General features: G+C 43.0%; 1 protein-coding gene across 1 annotated transcript; it reads left to right on the top strand.

Annotated features, from left to right (window-relative positions):
• Nucleotides 1–6,956: 6,956 nt before the first annotated feature.
• On the top strand, nucleotides 6,957–11,869 carry LOC307023244 (uncharacterized protein). Its single transcript, XM_079656381.1, has 2 exons — nucleotides 6,957–9,283; nucleotides 9,642–11,869. Exons 1-2 carry the CDS (start codon nucleotides 8,887–8,889, stop codon nucleotides 11,717–11,719), a joined length of 2,475 nt encoding a protein of 824 aa, XP_079512507.1. The 5' UTR covers nucleotides 6,957–8,886; the 3' UTR covers nucleotides 11,720–11,869.
• Nucleotides 11,870–12,254: the final 385 nt, after the last annotated feature.

The raw sequence follows: 12,254 nt of genomic DNA on the forward strand, positions 1-12,254 counted from the left end.
AAAATTTGATTCAATCGATTGCATTTGGAGCGGATACAGCTGATATCCCACACACAAACACTCACATGACTCTTTCCATCTTGCTCTCGCCCACAGACACACTGTCTTACGTTTGTATGTGCCAATAGAGTACTCCCAGATGGACTACTACCAGAGCAGGAATTACATAACAAAGGCCTGTTTCAATGTACAAACTTCAAAGTTAAACAGAAACACAGTGAATGGATTTGTTCCATATGATTGAATGTTTAGCATCTTTAAGGCTTCTCGCCCTGGTGGGAAGAATTACTGCCATCAGTGGTTATGGTAATAGAACTTTTGGTCATCACATTTAAATGTTCTAAAATACCAGATTGCCAATTTGTTCGCCTTTGTGGCCTTTCGAAACCTTCATTAGCTTTAATACAAGGTATAGTTGTGTATATTGCTTCAACCATTACCTTCTCATAACATAAGCTAGCAACATTAGCCTTTAGCCTACTGAAGTTTAATTGTATGCCACCTTATGCAGTGACTCTGAATATTGAAATGTCATGTAAGCACAAAATCGGATCACAAAACTGTATCCCCTCCTTTTCATGAAACCATAAAACGACTACTATTTTATTCTTAGGGGCACAAAAGAGCATTAATATCACGGAGAAGTCTCAGCTGACTTCACAATACCTCCTTGCAAATGTGCACTGGGACTTTCACTGATTCAAGGAGGGGGTTACACAACTAGAGGTTGCAGAGAACAGGATTCGACTGTTAATTGAGTGCATCTTGCCTCATCTCTCGCCAAGCAGCGAAACCCTGCATATTGAAATGTCATGTAAGCACAAAATCGGATCACAAAACTGTATCCCCTCCTTTTCATGAAACCATAAAACGACTACTATTTTATTCTTAGGGGCACAAAAGAGCATTAATATCACGGAGAAGTCTCAGCTGACTTCACAATACCTCCTTGCAAATGTGCACTGGGACTTTCACTGATTCAAGGAGGGGGTTACACAACTAGAGGTTGCAGAGAACAGGATTCGACTGTTAATTGAGTGCATCTTGCCTCATCTCTCGCCAAGCAGCGAAACCCTGCCCCCCCCCCCCCCCCCCCCCCCCACCCCCCCCCCCCCCCCCCCCCCCCCCCACGGCCCCACATGGCTGGCAGAATGCTACCATTTACAAGCTGGGGAGGGGGGGGGGAAGCGGCGTTGGAGGTGAGTGGGGGGTAACTGGGAACAGATGTAACTTCTGCCACGTACAAACACACACAAACACACGCCTCTTTATGCTGCACTCCTTATCTTTTTCCCTTGCTCGTGTCCTCCCCTTCGACAATGTTTTCAATATTCCCCTCATTTTTTTTTCTTTATTCCCTAACTTGCTTACATATCCCCCTCGAAAACCACCATGTCTTACCCCTATATCGTTCCTCTGACCGTTTACCCCCACTCTTAACATGCAGGTTTTAACAACAGGCTCAGTGTGGCCTACTGGCGTCACCTTGCCCCTCCAGCGGACACAGGCTACTCTGTCCGGGCACAGGAGGGCCTACTTGGTGGGGGTGGGGGTGGGGGGCGGTTGACTCAACTCACCCAACACCACCACGACTGGGAAGAAACAGGCCGAGAAAGCAAGTATGGTGGAAAAAGAGAACTTCTTAAATGCTATTCCTGTCTGCTCTCATCAGTCTTGCCTTCCCATCTAGCTAACCTTTCTTTCTTTTCAGTGATAGGCCTACATACACTATAACAAAAGTATGTTCCCATACATTCTCAATAACATTTAAAAGGAAAGAGTATTTCTCACAGATTAACTGCAACACAATCAGAATCAGTACACCCAGGGGGACATTTTTGTGTTATATCGGGGTTTTTTCTCTTCCCCTGTTTACTTCCGTGACATAACACTCGCGCTTCTATTGGCTAGCGCTCAAACCTTTTGTGAATGATAGGCTAAGGGGCGGGTCATCTCTAAGCGGTTGACCAATCACAACAGAACCGGCAAGCTAACCAATCAGAGCAGACTGGGCTCTGGTTTCAAACAGAGAGTGAAAAGAGGTGCTGCAGCACAGGCAGTATGAGAGACATGACACAGAAGATTCTCAAAATACAAATATGAACCTGAAAATGGAGCAAAATAGGGCCCCTTTGAGACGAAGTAAATATAATATCTAAACATTAGAAGTAAAAATGTGTAATAAAAGATACATTTAGATATGCATACATAAGCAATAAAACAATATTTTTCAGTAAAGATAAAAAAAAAAAAAATGTAAACTACATTTATAGCATATTGCATGCAGCAGAACCTCTTGGTTGGTTTTAGTAGAACGTCATGGTCAAATTTGTAAGTGCAGTTTCCTGGCTAGAAGTCCTGTTAGTTTGACGCACCGACCCGACCTCCTCCCTATGTGGAGTTTGATTAGAAGCATAGTACAAACATATGCTGTTAAGTTGTTTATGGGAATGTCATTTATTTCAGAAGAACAGGCTGCACACCCCCACCAGTATAATACAGTTAGGTGTTGTGTTCCCCTCTCTGTATACTTCTCAGGATTTCGCCACCTTGCCACATCACACAGAGAGCAACAACAATAGCCTTGTTATGTGGGCACTATTGCTCAGGAGGAAATACGAGGTTCATGTTGCAATACACCCCACCTTTCTTGTTTCTAACCCCCCCCCCCCCCCCAAGAGTGTTTGACGAACATCTCTGATGCAAACTGAAATCGGATAACAATCGCTCCTTTATAAAACCCATAATTCCCTACAGCTTAGATGGTGAGACACAGAGCCTGAATTATGATAATGTTGGGTTGCGTTGGGTCTCTCTGGATTGAATTAAATGCATCCTGCTTGTGAGAAACTGCAGGGTTAGTTCAGGTCGCGTCCAAAGCGGAGTACAGCCCCTCGCATGTTGCATTTCAACTGAAATCCATTGTGTGGAGAGTTGCTCTGTTCACGAGGGGGCCCTGATGAGGTGAAGTCATGATCCCGCCCTTTTAATCTTATTCTAAAGTCATGAAAGTCAAAAGAATCTGGGACTTTCTGTTTGTCTTGAAGATAATGTTTCCCTGATGACTGATGATTTTCACATGAGTGCCATCCGACCTTAATGATTCCCAGCTGACCTCAATGGCTATCATGTGACCAAGTGTTGATGACCTCCTATGCTTGTAAATGATTGGGAATCCCCCATAGTAAGAGGAAGAAGCCTTTAAGCCTTGTGGCTAAACATGCTGAAGACTAAACTGTGTGTCTGGTTGACTTTGAACTGTCATCTTACCTTATGGATTTCCATTACATTCATGTTAATCCCAAAAGAGGATATGGAAATGAGGAGAGGCCGATTAGTTAAAGGAGGCTTTGTAAGAGTAGACCTGCCATATGATCAGAGCCAAAGAGGTTTTAAAAAGTTAATTCACCATCACTTTATTTTTTACTGGTTGCATAGATAAGCCCCATAACAACACGTTTCCAAAGAAAAAATCCCTTTCTAGAACAACCTATAAAATAGACCTCTAACTATATTCCTCTAAAAATACACAAATAGTAATGGTTGGAAATTACCAATTTGCCAGTGCTGTTTGTCTTATTATTCGTTTGTAAAATGGATCTAAGTGCAAATGAGGTTGTGTAGATAGTGAAAATAAATGCCAGGAAATCTCAATAGTGTTTTTTTCAGTTGGCATTCTTTCACCAACCCACCAGAATTGTAACTGTGAATGTTGTTAGCTGGGAAATGTGTTTGCTGTTATATGGTCCACGGAGATTGCTGTCCTTAAAAGACCGATTTCCCATTTTGTTAATGAAAGGCACATTTACTGGGATTGTATTCCCTCTTCGGATGCGGTATTGGGGTGTACAGTGACAGATGAGGGCTCTGTCGTTCTTCTCCTATCTGTTCTCTCTGGTATTAAATGAAATGACAATGCTGCCATGTCACAGGAATGCATCCTGTATTCCCAGCTGAAAGGAGTAGGATGTTGCTGATGCTCATAGGTTCTTTCAGCCAGCAGCAGGCCCCGCCCTGCGCCCCAGCCAATAACAAAAGGCCCCGCTGCCTGCTCAGACTGATTAACCAAACAAATGGCACCGGTGGCACAAAACATGTCTGTAAATGCACGTGGGCATTCCTGACATGCCTGCCTGTTTATATGGAAGGGGTTCAGGGGGGTTCATGCATTTGTGTGTGAACCCAATGACTGAATTCTGCTTTTCACACAACTTGTTGCGCTAGCCACTGTATGTGTGGCGGCTCCATTGAGGGCCCTGTGATTGGTCGGTTTGGACTGCTTTGTCTTTTATACTATAGGTTTCGACGACCAGTTTTCAGTTTTGCAACATGGTGCAGGTTCAAGAAAGAATATTCTACTGTTTTGTAATGGTTGGAATACAGATAAGTAGACAATACAAGGAAAAAACGTAAACAAATGTAAGCTATGAAGAGGCTCTAATACAGCTTCGACATACAAGATATTGCCTCGTTTGATGTTTTTATGATATTGGTAGAGAGCTCTGTAACAAATCGGTAGAAAATCTCCAAATGGATGGACTTTGGTGATTGTGAAGTCTGCAGCCTATTATTGACATTCTTTTACATTTGCAACAAACCAATTTAGGGTCCCCTTGTGGCCAATTTATTAAATTATTTCTGTAGTTGACACACAATCGTATTTGTTTTTTATCAGATAAAGTTAAATCGCCAAGTAGGCTTTGATTTTTATATCAAGTATATCCATTTGAAATGTTCTTTTCTAACAAAGGAATAATTCTGAACATTCTACATAATTCTGAAACAATAAAGACGCCAAATTGGGCTTAACCCTGTTTGAAAGAGGGAGCAAAGATTAAAAACAGAGAAGGGAGAGAGACGGAGAGGGAAATAAGGACCACAGAAAAGCGGTGTACGTAGTGATGGAGGATGGGTCTGACTTACAAGAAGTGACAGCCAGGGAACAAAAGGTGTTACGGGGGGGGGTGACGCACTGTTGCACACACAAATTAAAACACAGAACCGTCTCCCCCAGACAATGAGTTGTCACCTCGGTGCCTTGGGCTATTAAAAATCAAGTTTAAATGGATGAGAACTAACACTACCTGACACAACCAACTGTCGCAACAGCAAATGTGTTGAGACAAGTCACAGGTGACTCCAGATCTGTTATTGGACTAACAATATATTCTTAAAAGTCAGTAAACAGCCTTTACATTCAAAATCTTTCCATTTATGGTGTTGAATCCAACATTATTCCAGACGTTATTGATGTCATTGTTGTCACCGCTATCTTATCTGCTAACACAGCTAGCTTATCTGCTAACACGTGTTAAGCATATTTGTATAATAACAAAGTCATGTTTCAGTTCATGTGTATGACATCATCAGAATGAGCCTGAAACGTGGTGATGCTAATGAGCGTGCGCAGATGCAATAAACGGTCCGTACTCCAGGCCAAACTCTGAGCGATGTGGTCGTGTGTTTTTTCTGTCCGTTAGCTTAGCATACTTACAAACTACTTTGGCTGACTGCAAACGTGGAGACTTCTGCTGAATATAATGTCTCACGCAACAACACAGCTAGCTTATCTGCTAACACAGCTAGCTAGCTTTCTTCATTTCGTAGGAGAACAGTAAAATGGAGCTCACAACAATAATGTAGGTGGTTTGGTATTAATCTACATTTCACTTACTTTAAGTAATATGTCTAATTGATGTGTTCTTCTTTATGTCAACATTACAATGGAAGTAGCTTTGGCAACATATTCAATGTGTTAAATGTGTAAAGAAAGACATGTTTAATTTTGTCTTTATTTGAGATTTGTTGATTTTTTGGATGAATAAGACTATTTCTATTTATAATTTTTTACAAAATGGCACAAACAGATGATATATACAATCAGAGATATTGTTCTTATACCAAAGGAATCTCCAGATAGGATCAGAAATGCCTGAAATAAATTCTTTCAGGCGTTAAATAGCCTTGATTGCATTTATTTTTAGGCATTCAGTTGAAAAAGGGGAATAAGTATTCCTGTCAGTGTGCATGTGATGCACAGGTCCTTCTCCTCTGACGTGTGATGTTATTCATGAATCAATGTCGTGAACGAGGATGCACACACAGAGCGTGATAAGGGGAAATTCCTGGAAGATATTATTATCATCCAGCAGCGAGTGAATGACACACACTCAAGGGTGACGCAGAGGCTTTCATCCGTTATCCACTTCACTTCCTGGAAACAAAACATAGCAAGCAGGAGGGAGAGAAAGAGGAAGAAGATGGCATCCTCAGCCTTTTTCCAGCTCATGAATAATTAAAAGCCGTGCTGAGCAGATAACTAAAACTGTTATTTCAGTCAGCGTGAGCAACACTGAGTCATGACTGTTAAAAGACAAAAGAAACAGACAAACATGCATACAGATGCTTGTATTCAAGCATTTACGTATGCAGATGCAAACCTGATGTTGTTTTCAGTCCAAACGCACACTTATTCGCCTCCCTGCATCATTAGACACACACACACGATGGCAACTGTTTTCCTTCAGCCAAAAACAATGACCTCAAACATATAAAAATAACCTATAAGGGGATTAAGAAAGCATAAACCTTCGTCAAGGCAAAATTCTTTAGCAAAATGAACAAAAAGGAACATTTATTCGTGTCTGCCCTGTGATTTGGATCTACTCCAAATTTGAACATGTGCTTCGTGGGCCAAGACTACGCCAATCCATCAAGTTTCATGAAATTGTGCCATTAGTCTTTACTTCTGACAGACAAACAAACCAAAGACATTTCATTTCCGTGACACCAGTCATATGGATACTCGTAAAAGCCATAACGTTTCAAAATGAGCTACACCAAAGCTACAACAGTCATGAGAGGGATATTGATCTTGACATTTAGAGAGCCAATGACAGTATTTGCCAACGTGTTGAAATATTGCTTTAATTTGTTGTGCAGATGTTTTGTATTTATGCATATTTCAGAGCTGCCAACATACACGATTTTGGCGTAGCAGATACGATTTCCAGGCCCTAATTACGCCGCTACGCTTGACTTGAATATCCTACGCATTACCTAACAAATCGAAAAATGAATCGGTGAGCTGGCAGCCTCGTGCATGTGTTGACATCCAACCAGCACTAAAGCTCACATATAAGCCGTTTTATGATTCGTCCCTTGCGTTGGCAAAGAGCCAATAGGATCGGCTGTACTTCTTTTTTGTAATGCCCTCACTACTGTTACCAGGATGCTATGCTGTTTTGGCTCCCGCTGTTGATGAAGAATTCTATTCATGTAGACCAGTGCCATGCGGTGAGGTTCGTAGCTGGCTTTCAGAGTCAGATAGGCCTATGTGAAAAATATGTGAAGTCAATAGAGTATATTAAAACATACCCGTACTTTTTGGACTATAAGCCGCGCCTTTTTTCCCATTTTTCGACGCTGCGGCTTATGTAACGGTGCGGCTAATCTATGGATTTTTACAGCTAACGGCCAACACCTTTAACTCTATGGGCTCTATGGCCGGTCCGCGGACCCCCACCTTTAAGCGGCGGGTTCCAGCAGGAAAAGCTGGAGGTCGGAAAAGAGTGAGACAGGTAGCGCGCAAAAGTAAAAGTGGAACCGAGAGTGGTACGAGAGACAGAACGAGAGCAAGACAGACAGACATTACGAGAGCGAGACAGTTTGTCCCCGTACCACTGGTTGAAAACCGCTGCTCTAGATCACTGCCGGTACGTGCGCTGGGAGCGCACCGTTTAATTTTGAAAGTTGAAAAGTTTGTGTGTCTGAAACACTATGTGATACAGTACAGTTTACACAGCACAGTACATGTTCTGTAGCTACTATTGCAATAAATGCTAACACTTGAATACGTTATGCAAATATGCAACTTGTTTGTTGAAATGTTAATAAATGGGAGCTTCCTCAAACAGCCATCTCTTTCCCGACAATCCCCTCTGTGCACGAACCCTTACATATGGTAATTAAACATTAAAACACCTGCGGCAGATTCATCGGGGTAAATCATTATGGTTACATACTGTTACATATATATATCGGGGTAAAACCATCAAGCATCTTTGTAACAGAGCAGGGAGGCATTATACAGGAGGGGATATTTCCTCACTAGCATCTTTGTTACAGAGCAGGGAGGCATTATACAGGAGGTGCTAATTTCTCACTAGCTCCGCTAGCCTTTCTCTTAAATTCAACGGCGCGTGCCGTCTAACATAGACAATCACACTGTGACTGGTCGATCGAGTTATCTTCTGTCCCGTCGTATGAAACAAGCATTTTAGCTCAAGCAATGATCTCAGTAAATCGGGACGTGAAGTGATTAATGGAGTCTAGTGTCCAGGCTTTCGCACGCCCTCCTCATTGAGACAGAGATAGCCTACTGTTTGCCTCCCCTCTGCTTTTTCACCGCGGGTTTATGTCAGATCAGCAAGACTACAACACATAGGCCTACCTAAAATACATTACCTACTCAATGGATAGAAAGGACATAATACGAGTGTCTACAAACATTTCACAGACAATGAGAGAAAAAGGCATGCGTTTAATCCAGTTTGTGAGGGATTGCTCAATCTGACGTGAGGCGCCGCTCTTTGCTGCCTTACCCCGCTTGTCTCCTCTCTGTTTGAACCATAGACTGGTTTGAACAGGTCACGAGCAAATTCAGCTATTTTGGTTATAAAATTATTTAAGATAATTGGAATCATACAAAAATTACATTTATAGCACAGATAAGTAGAAAATATTAATATCTGTTTTATTTCATTATATAATTTAACATATGTGTTGTGTTTTTATTATCTTAATTTCTAATGGACCAATGATAATTCGTGAATACACTATGCCCGCGAAATCGCGGAGCGAGCTGTCAGTTGAAGTCTATCAAAAATGGATGGTGAACGTACTTGTCCTCCGCCGAAAAAGCGGCGAATTTCTGAACAGCGCTTCAAGCTAGAATATAACGCAGAATGGCCGACCATCACCCGGTCGAAGCTGGACGACTTCCACGCTTACTGTATGTTGTGTAAGGCAGATTTTAGCGTGAGGCATGGGGGCCGACACGACGTTGAAAAGCACACCAGGACTGCTAAACACACGTCATACAAGGCGGCAGTGGAAGCTACAAGGCCCATCGCGGGCTTCTTTACGGTTGACAGTGACACCAGTGTCATAAATGCCGAAGTGCTCGCTGTGGACTTTCTGGTGGAACACAACATCCCGATCGCGGTGGCCGACCACATCGGGCCACTGGTGAAAAAGATGTTTCCGGACTCGAAAATCGCTGGTAAGGCTCAAATGACAAATAGCCTCAATTCATCTCAAGCATTCATAGGCATAGATTTATATCTGTATACTGTCACAATACACTCTACAATCTGTACAGACTAGCCTATATAAAACAGTTACAGTACTGCCCTGGTTGATAATCTGATTTAAATCTTGCAAATTAATGATTGCTAATTTATACTGATACTGTATCATTCTGATAAACATTTTTCATTTTATGTAAAGGTGAAAAAAAAATAGCCTAGGCCAACTTACTCTACAGAGGATTAATATCATGATTGTAATTCTGCAATTCTGTGTAATCTAGAGTATAATCATGATAATACAATTCAATATTTTTGTGATTGCAATTGCAGGAAAGTATGGGTCTGGTCGCACAAAGAGCAGCGCCATTGTTGGAGCCCTTGCCAAGGAGGATGCGTCTGTGATCACGGAGGCAATGAGGACAGCTCCATACTCCCTAGCCACGGATGGGAGCACTGACTATGGAGACTGTAAGCTGTATCCTCTTGTTGTGAAGTACTTTGATCGAGGACTTGGGCGTGTTCTGACAGTACTGCTATCTTTGCCAGAGTGTCATGAGGCATCTACTGGGCAGAACATATTCAAACTCATTGACAATGAACTTGAGAAACGTAGCATATCCTGGGACAACTGCATGAGTTTTGGGGCAGATAATGCCATGGTGATGCAGGGACTCAAAGCTGGCACGGCAGGCTACATCAACAAAAAAAACAGTGCAGTATATGTGCTGGGATGCCCGTGCCATCTAATTCATCTAGCTGCAGAAAAAGCTGCTGCTCAGCTTCCAGTGTCCATTGAAGAGCTGCTGGTGGACATATACTTCTACCTAGACAAATCCAGCAAGAGGAAACAGGGACTGAAGAAATTTCAGGATCTGTGTGGAGTGGAAATGAGAAAGATTGTTAAACATGTAAGTACGAGGTGGCTCTCTTTAGATAAATGCATCGCCAGGTTGTTGCAGCAGTGGCCTGCATTGCTGCAATACTTTGAGTCAGAACAGTCTGGGCACAGCAGCAAGAACAAATCCACGCAGAGCAGCAGCAAGGACAAGACCACGCAGAGCAGCAGCAAGGACAAGACCACTCACAGTGTTAGCAAGGACAAGTCCACGCAGAGCAGCAGCAAGGACAAGTCCACCCACAGTGTTAGCAAGGACACATCAACCCACAGTAGCGGCAGCAAGGACAATTCTCAGTTTGATTTGGCAGGCTATCTCTTTCGCCAACAAAACCTAGCCAAATTCAGTCAGGGAAAGAAAACACCAGCAGCTGCAACCACACAGCCCAAGACTGCAACGGCAAAGCCCAACACATCTAGCGCTGCACCCACTCGGCCCAAGACATCTAGCACTGCACCCACTCAGCCCAAGACATCTAGCACTGCACCCACTCAGCCCAAGACATCTAGCACTGCACCCACTCAGCCCAAGACATCTAGCACTGCACCCACTCAGCCCAAGACATCTAGCACTGCACCCACTCAGCCCAAGACAGGGGCACAACAGAGAGTGCAGAGGGCATGTCAACATCTGCAGGACCCAACATTCCATCTTTACTGCTACTTTCTGAGTGCGGTCCTGCCGATATTTGATGAGGCCAACACTCTGCTGCAGCTAGACAAACCCTGCATACAAGTACTACACAGGACTTTGACCACACAGCTGAAGAATCTCTTGAACCGATTTGTGAAGCCTCAGGTGATTAATGCAGCTGCTAAGGTTCACCAGGTACCATTTAGGGAACCAAGCAACCAGAAGAGCAATGAGACCTTGTTCATTGGGCAAAACACCAGAGACTTCATAGCAGATCACCCTGAGCTTGAGGAGCTGCAGCTGGCCCAGGTCTTCAGCGCTGTGCGGGCATTCTACATGAAGGCTGTTGAGTACATGGTGAAGAAGTTTCCCTATGATGACCCAGTGTTACGGAATGCTTCTGTGGCTGACATGTCTGCACGGGACAGCGCAGAGTTCAATTCTGTGAGGTACTTCACAGGCAGATTCCCCTGCTTGAAGATGAATGCTGAGGAGATGGACAAGCTTGAGGGTCAATTCATGACCTACCAAACCGATGCTCTGCCAGAAAGCATCACCAGCTGTGACAGACCAGACACACAGTGGCACCTGATGAGTCAGCTGAAGGATGGAAATGGCCATCTCAAGTACCCTTTACTCTGCAAGGTAATGCTGGCTATCCTCTGCATCTTCCATTCCAATGCAGACTGCGAACGCATCTTCAGTCTTGTCACAAAAAACAGAACGGAGTTCAGACCTAGTATGGGAATGGAGACCCTGAGTAACCTCATTACCCACAAACAATTCATGGTGGCAAAGGGGTCTGTCTGCTACAAGCAGGCGTACTCCAAGACAACTCTTGCCAAGGCCAAGTCAGCAACCTATGACCATCTAAAGTGAGAGGTTGATCAGATGGTCATGTCACAGCCAAAGGTTCCCTTGAGTTGAACTCTGTTCTAAAAAAGGCTGTGTACAGGTTTTTCATGTGTTATTGTTCAGTATTGTTTCATGATGAATTCTGTTCGGTTAATAAAAATATTTTTTTGTGTATGTTGGTGTTTAATTGTGTGCAACAGTACAGGGAAAAGGAGAAATTATACACAAAAAATTTACTTTGCAGAAAAACATGTCCTAATATGACCTAGATTGCATCTCAGAGCATGTAAAGTCTCTGGCTTCTGATAAGATAAGATAAGATAACTTTTATTAATCCTGTAAGGGAATTGCACATGTTATAGCAGCAGGGTGATAGGAAAAGGAATAGGGAACTATATATACATACAATTTACAGTAAAATAGAAACAGTTGAATACAAAAGATAAATAGAAATAAGTAAAGTAAAAATGAAATAAGGGGGCATTCTGGGGGCTTCGGCGGACCTCGGACCCCCCGCCGGAAAAAAAATTGCCTTCCTCCGCTCGGCATGCTACTACTT

Source organism: Notothenia rossii, assembly GCF_949606895.1.
Source record: "Notothenia rossii genome assembly, chromosome: 10".
NCBI classification, from domain to species: Eukaryota; Metazoa; Chordata; class Actinopteri; order Perciformes; family Nototheniidae; genus Notothenia; species Notothenia rossii.